The 15,930-nt window shown below is 39.2% G+C and overlaps 1 protein-coding gene across 1 annotated transcript in view; it reads left to right on the top strand.

Annotated features, from left to right (window-relative positions):
- LOC147607616 (uncharacterized) overlaps positions 1 to 14,122 on the top strand; it is a 32,236-nt gene extending 18,114 nt beyond the window's left edge. Inside the window, exon 3 of the mRNA XM_086790787.1 lies at positions 13,385 to 14,122. Within this exon, the coding sequence (XP_086646913.1) occupies positions 13,385 to 14,122 (738 nt within the window). The remainder of the gene's footprint in view (positions 1 to 13,384) is intronic.
- Positions 14,123 to 15,930: the final 1,808 nt, after the last annotated feature.

Below are 15,930 nucleotides of genomic sequence, written 5' to 3' on the forward strand. Positions count from 1 at the left end.
TAAAATAATCATCTTTTATGCATATCTCTATGCATGAATTTTAATTATGCTAAAAATAACACTTTTATAATAAAATAATCATCTTTTATGCATACCTCTATGCATGAATTTTAATTATGCTAAAAATAACACTTTTATAATAAAATAATCATCTTTTATGCATACCTCTATGCATGAATTTCAATTATGATAAAAGTAACACTTTTATGTTAAAATAATAATCTATTATGCATACCTTTATGCATGAAAATCAATTATGATAAAAGTAACACTTTTATGTTACAATAATAATCTATTATGCATACCTCTATGCATGAAAATCAATTATGTATCATATAAAATTTAATTTCTCTATGATTACAATGAATATCTTCAATTAATCTAGGATGATAATTCTTAGAATATGGTAGGAAGTCCTCTTTTCATGCTTTGAATGAAATTATTTTATGCATAATTTTTATAAAAATTTTACCATAGCTCCGCAGCTATGATTGATAAATCTCAAATTTTTTAAGGGATAAAGCTTATCATTAAGAATTAATTAGAATGATCCCTAATTGGATCAGTAATCCATACTGGATTGAATCATCAATATTCATGAAATACATAAACTAAAAGCATAGAAAAAAGTCATTAATTTGACCTCAAGTATAGATTAATCTTGGATTAAGGAAAAGCTTTATGAAAAGCTTCATTTGAATTGAGAATGGGTCATGAGTATGACCATTTCTTGAGTGAGAGAGAGAAATTACATAAAAACCATTTGAATTAAGCATAAATAAAAATTTATGTAATTCTTAACTATCATTAATCAATTAACTTCAATAGCATTCATCAAATTATGTAACTCTTCACTACCATTCATCAATTAACTTCAATAGCATTCAAAAACCATTCCAATTAAGCTTCTCAAGCTTGAGAGGGGTTGAGAAGAGAGAAACATTGAGAAATTATAGAAAAGATCAAAATTCACCATTTACCTTACAAATTGCTTGATTCTTTGTTCACGGTAGAGGTCCCCAACCAATCAATTGGTTAAGTATGTTGATGGAGCCACCAATGGGGATTGAAGAAAGAGGGAAGCTCTAATTTCTTCAATTTGGAGAGAATTTAGAGAATAGTAGAAATTAGCATTATTTCAGCATAACTCTAGTATAGTAAAATTCTTCTATATCTTTTTTCAAAGGACTCATGTTCTATTTATAGGAGAGGGAAGCTCTAACCAAAGCTAACTGAATTCTAGAATTTTTTAAATTCAGTTTAGTTGAATTTGGACTAGATTTAGACCTAGTTTGGTTACTTTTTGATTCAGTTTGGTTCCATTTTGATTTGGTTTGGTTTGGTTCAAGAGAGAGGAGAGATAAAAATATCACATTATTTTTTAGTTTAAAACTCATTCAAGCATGTGAAATATACACCTCCTTTAAAGAACTCCCCTTCCTTACATATGTGTCAAAATAGAATCATTATAGCCAAAATATCTCATATTTTTAATATTGCTCATAGTTTTTTACTAATAAACCTTATACATTTTTAACTCTTCATCTTGTGTGAGCATTTACTCATTTTTGGATACCCAAAATATCTCATATTTTTAATATTGCTCATAGTTTTTTTTACTAATAAACTTTATACATTTTTAACTCTTCATCTTATGTGAGCATTTACTCCTTTTTGGATACCCAAAATATCTCATATTTTTAATATTGCTCATAGTTTTTTACTAATAAATCTTGTACATTTTCAACTCTTCATCTTATGTGAGCATTTACTCATTTTTAGATACCCAAAATATCTCATATTTTTAATATTGCTCATAGTTTTTTACTAATAAACCTTGTACATTTTCAACTCTTCATCTTATGTGAGCATTTACTCATTTTTGGGTATCTTCTTTTACAAATTGGATTTATCTCCTCCCTACACATGGATTGATGCTATTGGTCCATAGGAACCTTAATTGGACCATAATTCAAATTTTTTTGAAAATCTAGACCCTTAGGCTAAGGTCCTTTATACCCATTTTCAATAAATTCTAATTGCACATTGGAAAGTTCTTTTTGAATTTCTGTTTTTGGGAAATTCATTTTAATAATATGAGAAATTTTTCTATCTAAAAATATTCAAAATCTGAATATTCTCTCTGTAGAATATTTTCTCTCTCTATGTCAAAATAGGCAGAGACAAGATCTTTTATATTTCTGAAGAGGAGATTGATTACAGGGGAAGATGCTGGACATCTTGAGAGGCTAGTGAAGAATCTTACACTTCCAGCCTCTATATGCTGGGCAAAACCCTACGGGACCATACACCTCATTGTCGGCCCGGTGGTGGCGAGGACTCAAGCCGGCTTGTCACCCTCTCAGGCTCCATCGCTCGATCCTCCCACCCCTCAGAGGGATGTCTGCACACTAGGGTGGGCTTATTCACCGCACTAGCCTGGCCCTCAGAACTAGGCAGCATCATAATCTCTCGCCTCAATATCGGCGAACCTTATTCTCCCAATGGTATGAGGGATAACTTGGGCCATTCTTGGGCTTTGCTTAACGACGCCACCTAGCTACACAAGCACGGAACGGAGTTAGCATTGAAGCCAGGAAAAACTTACACTCTTTAAAGATAACAATTTCAATGCAATTTATTGAATACAGCATTACACAATTCGTAACTTCATACAATTTATGTCATTATTTTAAAAGGAAAGGATACACATTTATTAACACTAATATAAAAAAACTCTTCTTTAAAAGATAACCAAGCTAACTTTGCCACCATTTCCTTGAGGAGCTTGTAAAGGGAGGGTTGGAGCCGCATCGGGAGCATCTTTTCTAATCTCGTTGTTGCGTGCTCCTCCCGAGGCAATATTCTAAAGTTTTCGAGAAGGGACCATATTGGACGTCGTCTTGTAGGGCTCGCTGTCGCGGTCGAAACGCTCCAGTCGGATCTCAATTCTGAGATCGTTTGCTCACCATATGAGCAAAAGACCACAGTGCATGAACTCTCTCTTAAGGCTAAAACCTCTTACTAAAGTCCACGCAAATGGGGGGGGAATTGTGAGATGTCCTTAACACAAAAACGTTTTGCTAAAGGGGAGAAGGGCTGAGGGCTGTTGTAAGTCTCTTCACACGGGGGGGAGAAGAGTTAAGGACACTGCCTCCTAGCAAGAGGGAGATAGAGGAAAATTGCCTTATCTGAAAAGTGGCAAATGAGGGGGTGTGAGAGGGGTGGCTGCAAGGGGCAGCTGTACTACAGCAAGTACACTACACAGGGACGGACGGCAGTACGGACGACGGCACAGCAGAGCATAAGCTACGCAGAAATGCCTGTTGCCCATGGAGCACCCCGAGGTTTTATATAACTGTGGGATACGGGTACGGGCACTGCGCAAAGCAAGGACGAAAGGACGGTGTACCAGCAAAGGCTGTAGATCAGTGGCTTGCATGGGTCTAGAAAAAAGGTACGGTGTCGGTTAACAGGGAAAGGAGTGGTACGCATGTATCTGGTCAGGGACAGCATGGGTGTCCACGTAGCGGTACTACGTGTGGACCACACAGTGGGCGGTCATCCTTTGGTTCTTGTGTAGCCATCGTACGGGCACCCTGGTAAGTGTGTACGCCAAATTTGGGACACCGACCTCGATTTACGTGTCGGACCGTCCCGGGGGGATTTTTTTTGTCTGGGAGGTTCTCTTGGTTGTTGGGGTGCAGACCGTTCGTCAATCGGATGCCCGGTCGTGCATTTATTAAGGTTTAAAGGGCGTCACTTTTTAACTAAAAATGACTGAAATGTCACTTTTTAACTAAAAATGACTGAAATTTACGTATAAGCTTGATCCGGTGTCCATTTTGGATGCTGTAAAATCCTATATTGGGGTAAAATTAGGCACAGATTCTAAATTTGGGCTTAGAATTTGAAGATTCTAAGTAGAAATGACTCATTTAATAAAATCATTGATGTTTATACCATAAAAACTCATAAATTTATCTATTACATGGACATTTCTTTATTAGTGAAGATGGGTATGTTACAATAAGATGTTTGCAAGTTTAATAGCTCCAAGTTTGCTCATCGTGTGGAGTACGAACATCCCCCATACAAAGGGGTGCTTGACTCTCTATTGAAGGTGTCCTCCTCTTCTGACATTGGAGCTTTCTCTCTATCATCTAGGCCCTCCCATCCAAATAAGTCATTCACCATGTCATCCATGATGAGATTCTCTTTCTCCTCATATGGCAATGTTGGAGGCACCTCATTTATTGGTTGGTTAAGATGAGTCTCCTCCCATGATTTCCTATGAAGCCTTGCCACCTTTTGCAATCTACCCGACATCACTGAATGGTGTGGCATGTTACTTAGCACTTTTCTATGGTTCTCCTCCATGTCATCATCCACACTTGGTCATGCCAATGCCTCATGAAGCCCATATGTTCAGACATGCACAATTGTTATACGACGTTGTCATATGTACTTCCCTTGCATCGACCACATATACAACAGATGTTTTGTCTCAACCATGCTTTGGTGAAAAGAGGAGGTGAAGCCTCAAAAGAAAAGGGTTCCGCAGTGAGAAACAAGGGGATAGGACGGACCAGGAAGGACAAGGTGGTCATTGGTCTAAAAAATCGCGACCATCCAGGAAAAAAAGAGACACCGAAATCCAAAAGAAAGAGCAGTATATTAAAGCGCGAAAGGAAAATCGCTGCTTTAATTGCAATGAAGTAGGACACACGAAGGCTGAGTGTCCAAAGCCTAAAGCTAGCACGAGTGGCAACGAGCCCAAAAAAGATGGTAAATCTTCTAGGCAGTTGCATACAGTGCAGAGACTCCCTCTCAGTTCCGCAGAGTCCAGAGAGGTGACAGTGTTGAGAAGCCAAATTGCATCAATAAGGAGTAACTCTATATCTAAAGAGCACAAAGTTAGTATTTTGTTGGTAATGGTGTTCGATGAGAAGAAAAGTCTACAATTATTGAAACTTGAGGAATGTAAGATGTTAACTATGATATATATTATTTACCCACATTTGTGGTGCATGAGGTATGATCCAATGCTCATTGATTTTATTTTTTCTTGCAGCTAGCACTAACCAGTGGCATGTCTGGTTGAAAATTGAGGTTTTGTGGCATCAAATTGTAGAGTATGGTATGAAGCTCATCACAAAAATAGAGGATGTTTACAAGGTGAGGTTTCCCTAATCATACATAATGGACACCATGGAGCTAAAGCACTTGCATTGTGGAAGCTTGTTCAAGGAGTGTGTTAGAAAAATAAAAAGTGTTCAATCAATCAAATAAATGTAAAGAGGCATACATGTGTTTGACATGCCTATGTAAGAGGCATACATGTCGAACACATGGGCAATCAACCCCTCCATGTACATGTGTATTAGGCATTCACATAAGCATACCATGTACCATTACAAGTGTTGACTTATGCCTTCAATGCCAAGCAATGCATTCCAATCTCACCAAGATGCACCAATGCATCAAAATGCATTCACATAAGCATATCATACGCCAATCCCAATATTGATTCATGTATCACTTAGTGCATTCAATTCCATGAAGGCTCCATTGCAATGTAAAAAAGGCATTGAAGCATTATTGCTCACCACTTAATGATGATCATCAAGCATCATTAGCATTATCTTGATAAATTTGAAGCATCATTTTCACATTTTTAGTGGTAAAACCCTTGTATCCATGAGAATGTAGAAATTGAAGCCATTGAGACTTACCAAACCACCTTCATTGCTTGCAAGAAGAAGATTGTAGCATGTCAAGTAAAGAATCCATAGCTGTGGTAAGTAGAGAATCCATAGCTACAAATGTCAATGATCTCCATCCTTCACGAAGATGAATCTCCAGCAGTAGTCGGACTCCTTGCTTCAGTCGTGAGCTGAAAACAGGCTAAGGGATGCCTTCTATGCGCTGAAAAACGGCTGCAAACGCAGCCATTATGTAAGCTTAAGCCTTAAGCTAAACTTAGGCTAAGCTTAGCCATGTTTGATGGAGACAAAATCGCCTAAAACGGCCCTCAAATGGTAGTCAAAACAAACTGTGATTTGCCTCAAATGACAGCCTAAGCAGGTTGCGATTCACAGCAAAACGTATGCATATAAAATCGCCTCAAATAGTAGCCTAAGCAAGCAACGATTCACAGCAGCAATGCATTTGAAATCGCCTCAAAAACGGGGGTAAAAACGCAGCACACAAGCGGCCGCATTATATAGTTTGTACTAACATTAAACAAAAGCATGACATTTAGTATAGTGTATTGAACAAGGTATATATTATATAGTTTGTACTAACATTAAACAAAAGCATGACATTTAGTATAGTGTATTGAACAAGGTATATAACGATCGAAACATGAGATAGAGATGAAGAATGTACTTACTTGAGAGTCACATTCTCTTGCATACTCATTCTCTTCTCTTGTGACCATCTCTCCATTTTTCGATGCCATCGATATTGCCATATGAAGCCATTCTATATTGATTACATTTGGTAGAGGTTCCAAGCCGAGTGGTGGGATTGGCAAGCGTCTAATTGCTCTTCTGAAAGCTCTTCTCTTATCCTTTCGTCTATTGATTGCATCCTTGTATCTCCCCACTTCTCCATGATGTGACAGAATGTATTCACCTTTTGGGGTAGTGCTTCATCTAGTCTTCATTGCCGTCCTTTTCCTTGTGGCACATAGTCGGTCATCATCCTCAAAATCATGGCCTGGAAGGATCTATGAGAGAGATGTTTTGAGATATACACACAAGAGACTCTTGCATCAACCATCTCTCTTTCATGCTTGCTTCTAGCCTTACTCTTTGTCTCATAAAGTCCTTTAAGGTTTTCATGAACCTTTCAAGGAAAACATCCATCGAACACGAACAACACCACAAAGCGCCACTTCATCAACCAAATGCACCCCACAAGATGCAATTGGCTAGTGAGAATTAATCTAGGAAAGTGCCCTCGATCATACACACTCCCTCAATAGCATTGAGATGAGCCATCTCAATGCAATGGATGTAGGATCTATCTCCTTTAAGGATATGTACCTACATACATAACAATCATGTGTACTATTTATTATACATAACTTGTGAGCGCATGAGAATAACAAATATGTAATATAACTTAGTTAGTGAATTGAAGACAAGATTCATACCTTCTTAAGCTTTCCATTTTGTAAGTAGACTCTCTTACCTCGTCTCCACAACTAACTATAGAAATTGGAAAAAAAAAGCTATGCATAGAAAAAAATGGAAGTTAGGATATGAGCCTACAAATTATGTACCATAAAGATAAATTGAATAAGAGAAAATCTATATACCTATAATATCTTGTGCCAATCATGTGTCTTGAGGCCATATAATTGTACCTCTCCTTTCTTTTTAATCTTTGTGAAGGCACCCTTCAATGAATGCATTACTCTCATTGGTGTACGAAAAGAGGAAATCACACTTTTCACCTTATTATGCTCCTTCTTGGTTAATACCCATGGTGCCTTTGGTAGGACCATGTTACTACTCTCACTTTCAATTGGTTATGCACTTGGAAGGCGTACAATGTTTTTTAAATCATCCCTTACACCCTTTGTATCTCTTTTACCAATTAAATGGTACCAAATATTTGTTGCCATATTCTTGAAGATATGCATGGAATCTAAGAGATGATTGATCTTCAACTCACACAAATATGGAAGTCAAAAGAAGATTGAGTGTCTAGACATCTCATCGGGTGGTGGATTGGGGGTGCTTCTCCATGCCTGAAACCAATCTCCACCGCTCATCACACAAGTGGTGAGACATCATGTCACACATACTTGGGATGTGAAGGAGGGAGAAATCGATGATGTTTGTGATGGTCCACAAATTGGACATACATGATATCCGGAGTTTGCCAAACCTATTTCAAAGTTGAGACGATTGAGAGGTAGAGATATAAACTTAAAGTTTAAAGTTTAAAGCTCAAAGTTATCTACATCAACTATGTACCTGAGCGCTCCAAGAACCCCGGAGAGGTAGAGATATAAACTTAAAGTTTAAAGTTTAAAGCTCAAAGTTATCTACATCAACTATGTATCTGAGCGCTCCAAGAACCCCAGAGAGTCATGCATAGTCCAAAGCAAAACTCCTTTAGCTTGTACCTCACGCCTATTTATTGGCCTTGAGACATCATGCACTTTGATACCTTGCCATAGTGTCTCAAGCTCCTCAATCAAAGGCTCAAGATACACATCCATGTTTGCCACCTTATACTTGCCTTGTACAAGGAGAGCAAGTGTGATATGACCTTTCTTGATTGCTACCTATGGAGGGAGGTTGTAATTCACCAATACAATAGGCCAAGTAGACCATGATGTGGAATTGAAGCCAAATGGGTTAACACCATCCATGTCCAAGCCAAGAAGTAAGTGACAGGGCTCATCTTTAAACTCTGGCCATTGATGTTTCACATGTTGTCATGTTGGTGAATCAACTAATGATTCTCATGATGCCATCGGTTGAATGATGAGTAGCATGGCATGTCATGAGTTCTACAATCCCCTTAGATTTAAGCATGTGTTAGATGCAAGGAATGATAGGGAAGCATTTCAACACCTTCCAGGGAATTTTGTCTCCTTGAAAATTATCCCTATAGTGGCTCTCTCCACATTGACAGATATTGTGTTCCATCTTTATTAACCCCTCTAAAAATAGCATGCAATCATTGGAACATGTGTGTATTTTTGTGTATTCTATACCTAGCATAAAGAGCATTTTATGACACCCATCTCATGAGTTCGACAATAGATTTTGAGGGGGAAGAATCTTCTTGAGAAGCCTACAACATAACATAAGAAATCATATGTCAAATTTTTGCAATGAGAGTATATAAAACACGAGACATTTTCTATTTAAGAGAATAGAATGAGGCGATCTTACCTAAGAGACTCGTGACACTTTCATCACTTTATCCATAAGTGTAAGATTCCTCCCTTCTAAAATAGGAGAAACCCTTTAGATAGTCCACTAAGTCTTAACTTGGAGAAAATTTCTTATTCATCGACACCTTGACTATGTAGAGATTCAAGGATACGATTCATAGGTAAGACTAGTCGTATCACGCAGGGGGAGCGTGATCTTCTAAAAATCAAATCACCCATAAATTGGGCAACTACTAGACTTGATTTCTAGAGGCAACGTTTTCTTCCTCATCCATGCAAGGCATAGCTGCTGGCCTAGTCTTCTAGAATAGAGTTGCCCAAGAACCTATTTATCTAGCGTAGGGCTTTCACTTAATCTGTTGGAAAGCTTTCCGACTAATCGGGTCCACCCGTCCGTAGTAGGATGGTGCCGTCGGGGCATTCCATCCTCCCACTTTCTACCCTACTCGCATCAATTTGTTTTCTAATTAATCCTACCACACTGTTTGACATAAATAAACATGTTCCTTAATTAAGGTCTTTTTCACAAGGTTTGTTAAAACAGTCTTTTTTCACAATACAATAATGCCAAATATAAGATTTATAAAAAAAAGTTTATACATGAATCAATTCCATAAAAGCCAAACCAACTCTCTTATTCTTTTCCTTTATACTACCGATGATCTAGAATTCGACCTTCCAGCCTTCTCTACACGCTGGGCAAAAACCTACGGGACCATACACCTCATTGTCGGCCGCTGGCGAGGACTCAAGCCGGCTTGTCGCCCTCTCAGGCTCCATTGCTCGATCCTCCCACCCCTCAGAGAGATGTCTGCACACTAGGGTGGGCTTATTCACCGTACTAGCCTCGGTCCTCAGAACTAGGCAGCATCATAATCTGGTCAAAAATGCCAAGCTAGTGTCCATGGCTGAAGCAGTAAGAATGGCAAAGGATTTTGCCAAAGCCTTTGTAGTAAAGATCCTGCCAAATCCTGCACCCTCTAACTTTAAAAGATTCCAAGCCTAAGGAAGTACTTCAAACTTTCCACCCCCGAAGAGGCAGCAAGGCCCAAATCAAAATCAGGATGCAGGAAGATTCCGAAGTGAAGGAAGACCCTTCCCCCAGAATACTTTCTCAGGAGCCCCACCTCTTTCAAGAAATCAGAGGGATGAGCTCAGAAGTGAAAATTGATGTTTTGGATGCCAAGGTTTTGGTCACCAACTGAAAGACTACCCGACTCCTACCATGTCAAGGGGACAGGGAAGTTAAGGACCCCGAATTTAGAGACCAACCCCTTCATACCAGTCCAATTGTGCCCAAGCCAGTGTAACCCTAGAAGAACTCTAGCTCAGCCTTTCCCCTAGACCCATGCAGGCCACTGATCTACAGCCTTTGCTGGTACACCGTCCTTTCGTCCTTGCTTTGCGCAGCGCCCGTACTCGTACCCCAAAGTTATATAAACCCTCGGGTTGCTCCATGGACAACAGGCATTTTTGCGTAGCTTATGCTGCTCTGCTGTGCTGCCGTCCGTACCGCCATCCGTCCCTGTGCAGTGTACTTGCTGTAGTACAGCCGCCCCTTTTGCAGCCACCCCTCTCACACCCCCTCATTTGCCACTTTTCAGATAAGGCAATTTTCCTCTATCCCCCTCTTGCTAGGAGGCAGTGTCCTTAACTCTTTCTCCCCCCCCCCCCCCCCCCCCGGTGTGAAGAGACTTACAGCAGCCCTCAGCCCTTCTCCCCTTTAGCAAAACGTTTTTGTGTTGACATCTCACAATTCTCTCCCTCCCCCATTTGCGTGGACTTTTAATAAGAGGTTTTAGCCTTAAGAGAGGGTTCATGTGCTGTGGTCTTTTGCTCATACGGTGAGCAAATGATCTCAGAATTGAGATCCGTCGACTGGAGCGTTTCGACCGCGACAGCGAGCCCTACAAGACGATGTCCAAGATGGCCCTTTCCCGAAAACGTCAGAATATTATCTCGGGAGGAGTGCGCAACAACGAGATTAGAAAAGATGCTCGCGATGCGGCTCCAACTCTCCCTTTACAAGCTCCTCAAGGAAATGGTGGCCAGGTTAGCTTGGTTATCTTTTAAAGAAGATTTTTTTTTTATATTGGTGTTAATAAATGTATATCCTTTCCTTTTAAAATAATGACATAAAATTGTATGAAGTTACGAATTGTGTGATGATGTATTCAATAAATTGCATTGAAATTATTATCTTTAAAGAGTGCAAGTTTTTCCTGGCTTCGACGCTAACTCCATTCCGTGCTTGTGTAGCCGGGCGGCGTCATTAGCAAAGCCCGGGAATGGCCCAAGGTATCCCTCATACCATTGGGAGAATAAGGTTCGCCGATTGAGGCTTGGTGTTGTGGAAGACATTCAACATGAGGGGATTGATATTATGATATTGAGCATGAGTTCATGCTAAAAGCATTTGTAAGTGATTTCATCCCTTCACTTTGGATTTTACACCACTCTCACACACATTGTAACCACTTTCATTCATAGAATCTAGCATGTGTGTGTGAGGGTACCCTGGCATGAACTCTCCTTGTCTCGTGAGTGCTTTTGGTAAAGCAGCAAGAAGGGGGATTAGGTACTTGGATATGAAGACTTGGCCCCAACTTATGTCTAGAATCGGACTAAGTAGTACGAGGGTGAAAAGACTTGGCCAGGAGATTAGCAAGCATAAAGCTCTTCTTCGACACACAATCGACTATATTGCAAGCATGCCGAGGCTATGGAAGCCATTGATCACTTGATTGGATATGCCATGGATGTTTGCTAGTGGTTAAAGCATAAGGGTCACATGAGCAATCATATGCTTTTGATGTTGATCATTTGGGGAATTACATCATGAGTGGATATTGGGCAATTGCTTTTACATTTTGATTGAGATTTTGGCCAAATTGTGGGAAAACTATAGCAAAATTTTTGTGATTTTTTGCACTCTGTAGTGGTCAAAGAAGTGCAATTCAGTTCCAACTCAATCAAGATATCTCAAGGACCTTTGGAAGTATTAAAAGGGTGTCTTAAGGTGGTCCTAACTAGCTATCAAGTGGTGGATTCGGACACCATCTCAGGGTACAAAAAGTAGACAATTCTATTAGGCTGAAAACCCTAATTCAATCAAAAATGGTGCGGACTTAATTGAAGGTGTTTACATAGCTTGAGAACACTATTCAAGAGCTTCCCAATGAGCCAAATAGTTTTCAGTTCCGTGACCGTATGGATGGTCAATCCTCATAGTTGACTTTCAACTAAAAGTCAAAACAGAGAGGTATAGGGGAGCTCAAAGTGGTGATCCACGGTGATGGAAGTATTCGTAGCACCAAAAAATCTAATTTGGTACTATGGTTGACCGTAAACAAGAGGGAATGCCTTTACATGACATAAGTGATTACATGGTGAATGAGGGAATGACAAGGCACACAAGTGGAAGTGCACAAGTTTCTTTGAAGCACATTACTTTGGATATACTAAAGGTTACTATCACCGAAGCGATAAAGGATACACAAAGGGATATTTGCTTTCAAAACAGTGAGTTTTTGAGGCAAAACAGTAGCATTTGCAGCAAAGCAATGTTCTCATGGAGCAAATGTCCAATGCTATGAATAAGGGCTTCAAGAAGCTTGGTGATGGGGTAAATGAAGTGCAAAGTTGTGTGAAAAATATTGATACTTCCCTTGATAGGACAAGAGACTGGTCACAACCACAAAGGTCATTTCCAAATCCATCATCTTGTGGGCTTAGTAGGCATAGAGATGTTGAAATTAAGGTGAGAACTTCCAATGGGTACACTCAAAGTATAAAGACAACACTTCAAGAGAACCCAAAAGATGTTTCTCATGTTGATTCACCATTGTCAAAGCCTTATCGAAAGGAAGGAATGCATAGGCAAGATTTGATGGAGTCAAAACAAAAGGAAATAGACATAATTTCCAATGAGGATAACAAAGATAGATATGCACAGTTATATGATGAGGTCATACATTCCAAGTTACCAAAGCCCTTGAAAAGGATGAAATTGTGGATCGTATGATTTCTACTTCTATTGGAAGCTTATGGTTCAAGCATGGTGAATCATTTATAGAAGCTTTGCTCTCTTTTGATGGGGAAGGAGTCACTTGTATACAGCTCAAGGAATGGATTCTCAATTGGGATGCCTACTTTTGTGCATTTCCATGCAATGAGGAAGACAAAGTGAAGAAAGTGATATGCAAATTTGGAGGCAAAGCTAGACAATGGTGGCTACAAAGTAATGCATGAGTACAAATGGGATTGGCCAAATTTAGCCTATGAAGTGGTACAAAGCTTTGTGGGGCTACTCAAGCCAATGGAGCTTTAGGGAGAAATGCATGCCATTATTACATGTGGATTCATTGCCTAAGTATGCCGACGAATATGGGTACCTTTCCTTCTTTGTGCCTAACATTGAGGAGAAGGCGATCATAGGTGGATTTGTGCAAAAATTAGGCAAGGATTTTCATGCAAGTGATCCAATGCATCATGGATATTGACAATGGCATTGCTCTTAATGAGATCATGTTGTTCGTGGAGCTCTTCTACAAGCCTACCCCGTCTATATATGGACTTTCTAATAGGAGTTCACTTCAGTCCACATCTCTTATTGTAAGCCATTGCTATGGGGACACTTCAAGTGATGATGGAGATGCTAATGATTTGCGTCAAGTGGCTTCAATGCATGTATGGATGGCTGAAAATGAACTAGTGGATAGCCATGAAGATGCAACTGTTAATGAGAAAGATGAAGAGAAAATGCATGGATCTTTTCTTGGAGAGAATTGTATGGATAAAGATGAATGCAATGAAACTCTTCTTGATGAAGGAGACAACTCTTACGAAGATCTTCATGGTGTTGCATTGCATGAGAGATTTGTGGTTGCCGACCATGAAGATGTGGCATATGATATGGATTCCCAAAATGATGGTGTGGATGAAAGTAATAATGTGGTTGATTATGATCCTTGTGATAACATTTATGAGGAAAATGGTTTGGGTAATGATGATGATAATGCTTTGGTTCATGGAAGTGATTCATGGGTGGACTTTGATGGTGGATCATTGGTTGGTGACACTTCCAACTATGATGTTTCATACCCATTTGATTTCAGAATACATGACAAGATGCATGATGTGGATTCATTTCCATATGATCCGAGTGGACAGCATACATTGCCACTTGAAGCGTAGGAATTTTCATATGATTCGGGTGGAAAACATGCATTGCCACTTGAAGCGGATGGATTTCCATTTGACTCGGGGGGAAAACATGCATTGCCACTTGAAGCGGATGGATTTCCGTTTGACTCGGGTGGATACTATGCATTGCCATTGAAAGTGAAAGGGTTTCTTTTTTAATCAGGCATATTTGGAAGTAATGGGTACTTGGTGTGGGTCACCTATTGCCTTATGCTTGAGTCTTCATGGAATAAGTACAGTTGTATGGTGCCTTTAGACAGCTATATGCATGGAATGGAATGAGGATATAAAGGATGTGATTGCTGTAAATTTACTGTATGGATAGCCATGGTCATTGGTGTACTTCACCACTCATCAATCAACACTCAACAAGACTCCGTGGGCTTATGGATATCATAGATAGTAGTCCATATGTACATAAAATAAGTGGACAGCTCTATGTGGAGTTCTTTTGTGTGAAGCACTTTTGGAGATGCAACTAATGTATCTCGCATTTATGAGGGAAGTCAAGAAGATTGCAAACAACCCATACATTGCTCCATACATGATATTGAGGACGAAACTTGTGGGTGGGGATGGTTTGTAATGAAGGGGGCTTGGAATTAGGCTCAAAGAGAGCCCACGGGCATAGGTAAGGCCGGGCAAGTATGGAGGCCCAACATTAATGAGTGTGAGATGGTAGGCAAGTATATAAGTGAATATTGTAACTAGGGGATGATACTTTTACCAACATACTCTTATGAATGAATTGATACTGCTTGAAGCTTCATGCTTCTTGGCTATGGTGGTACTCCCTTGAGTGCATGTGGTACTCCATCTTGAGTACATGTGGTACTCCATTATGAGTGCAATCTTCTCTCTCTCTTTTCCCCTTCATTTACAATAACAATGCTTTATTAGATAATGATAGTGACATCTTTTCATTGTGTTTCCATTAGATATAGACATTGATGAAGCAACACATATGATTATTACAAGATGGGATAGATTCATGATCTTGACATTATTTCCCTTCTCAAAAGTTTTTAACTATCTTTATTTTTTTTCTCGAAACATGACTCCAAGGGTTCTGATTGATGTTTTTTTTTTAACTGTAATCATTTTCTATGTGTATGTGACATATATAACTTAAATTCGGCACTCAACAACTCTCTGAAATTTTTGCAACGAGAATAGCAGCTATTTTCGTTGTTGAGCAACAAAATTACAATATAGTAGCGAAATTTTGCTACTATTCTCGCAGCAAAACAGTAGTGAAATTTTGCTATTACATGCGTTGCTAAGCAACGATATTTCGTTGTGGGATAGCGACCGAATTTCTCGACATCTCAACAAGATAAGTGTTGTTGGAATGCTGTTAGAAAATGTTGTTATGCCCCCGACGTATTGTAGTGTACGCTAGCTATACTAATCATGATTTCATCTATAAAAAGCAACCCAAAATGCTATGCTAGCGTCCGAAGCAAGCTTGTTTTGGAAAATAATATGATATTTGGTTTCACCAATCACAAGGTAAACTTTTTGGCATTAATATGTCGACGAGTTATACACTTTGATACTACTATTAAAAGTGCCAATTAAAGGTCACCATTGGAGGAGAACAAGGGTAGATTTGAACAAATGTTGCTAGCAATAGTACAATGCCACACTTTTGAAATGAGTTGCTAGAGTTCAGGTAGAAAAGTAACCTTTACACATATATGTTTTGTTGTTGTTGTTGTTGTGTTTGTGTGTGTGTGTGTGTGTGTGTGCATGCATGTGTGTATCAAGAGATAAAATCTACATATACAAACACTATT

This window comes from Cibotium barometz, chromosome 55 (genome assembly GCF_041138505.1).
Source record: "Cibotium barometz isolate CiBa-2024 chromosome 55, ASM4113850v1, whole genome shotgun sequence".
In the NCBI taxonomy this organism is placed as follows: Eukaryota; Viridiplantae; Streptophyta; class Polypodiopsida; order Cyatheales; family Cibotiaceae; genus Cibotium; species Cibotium barometz.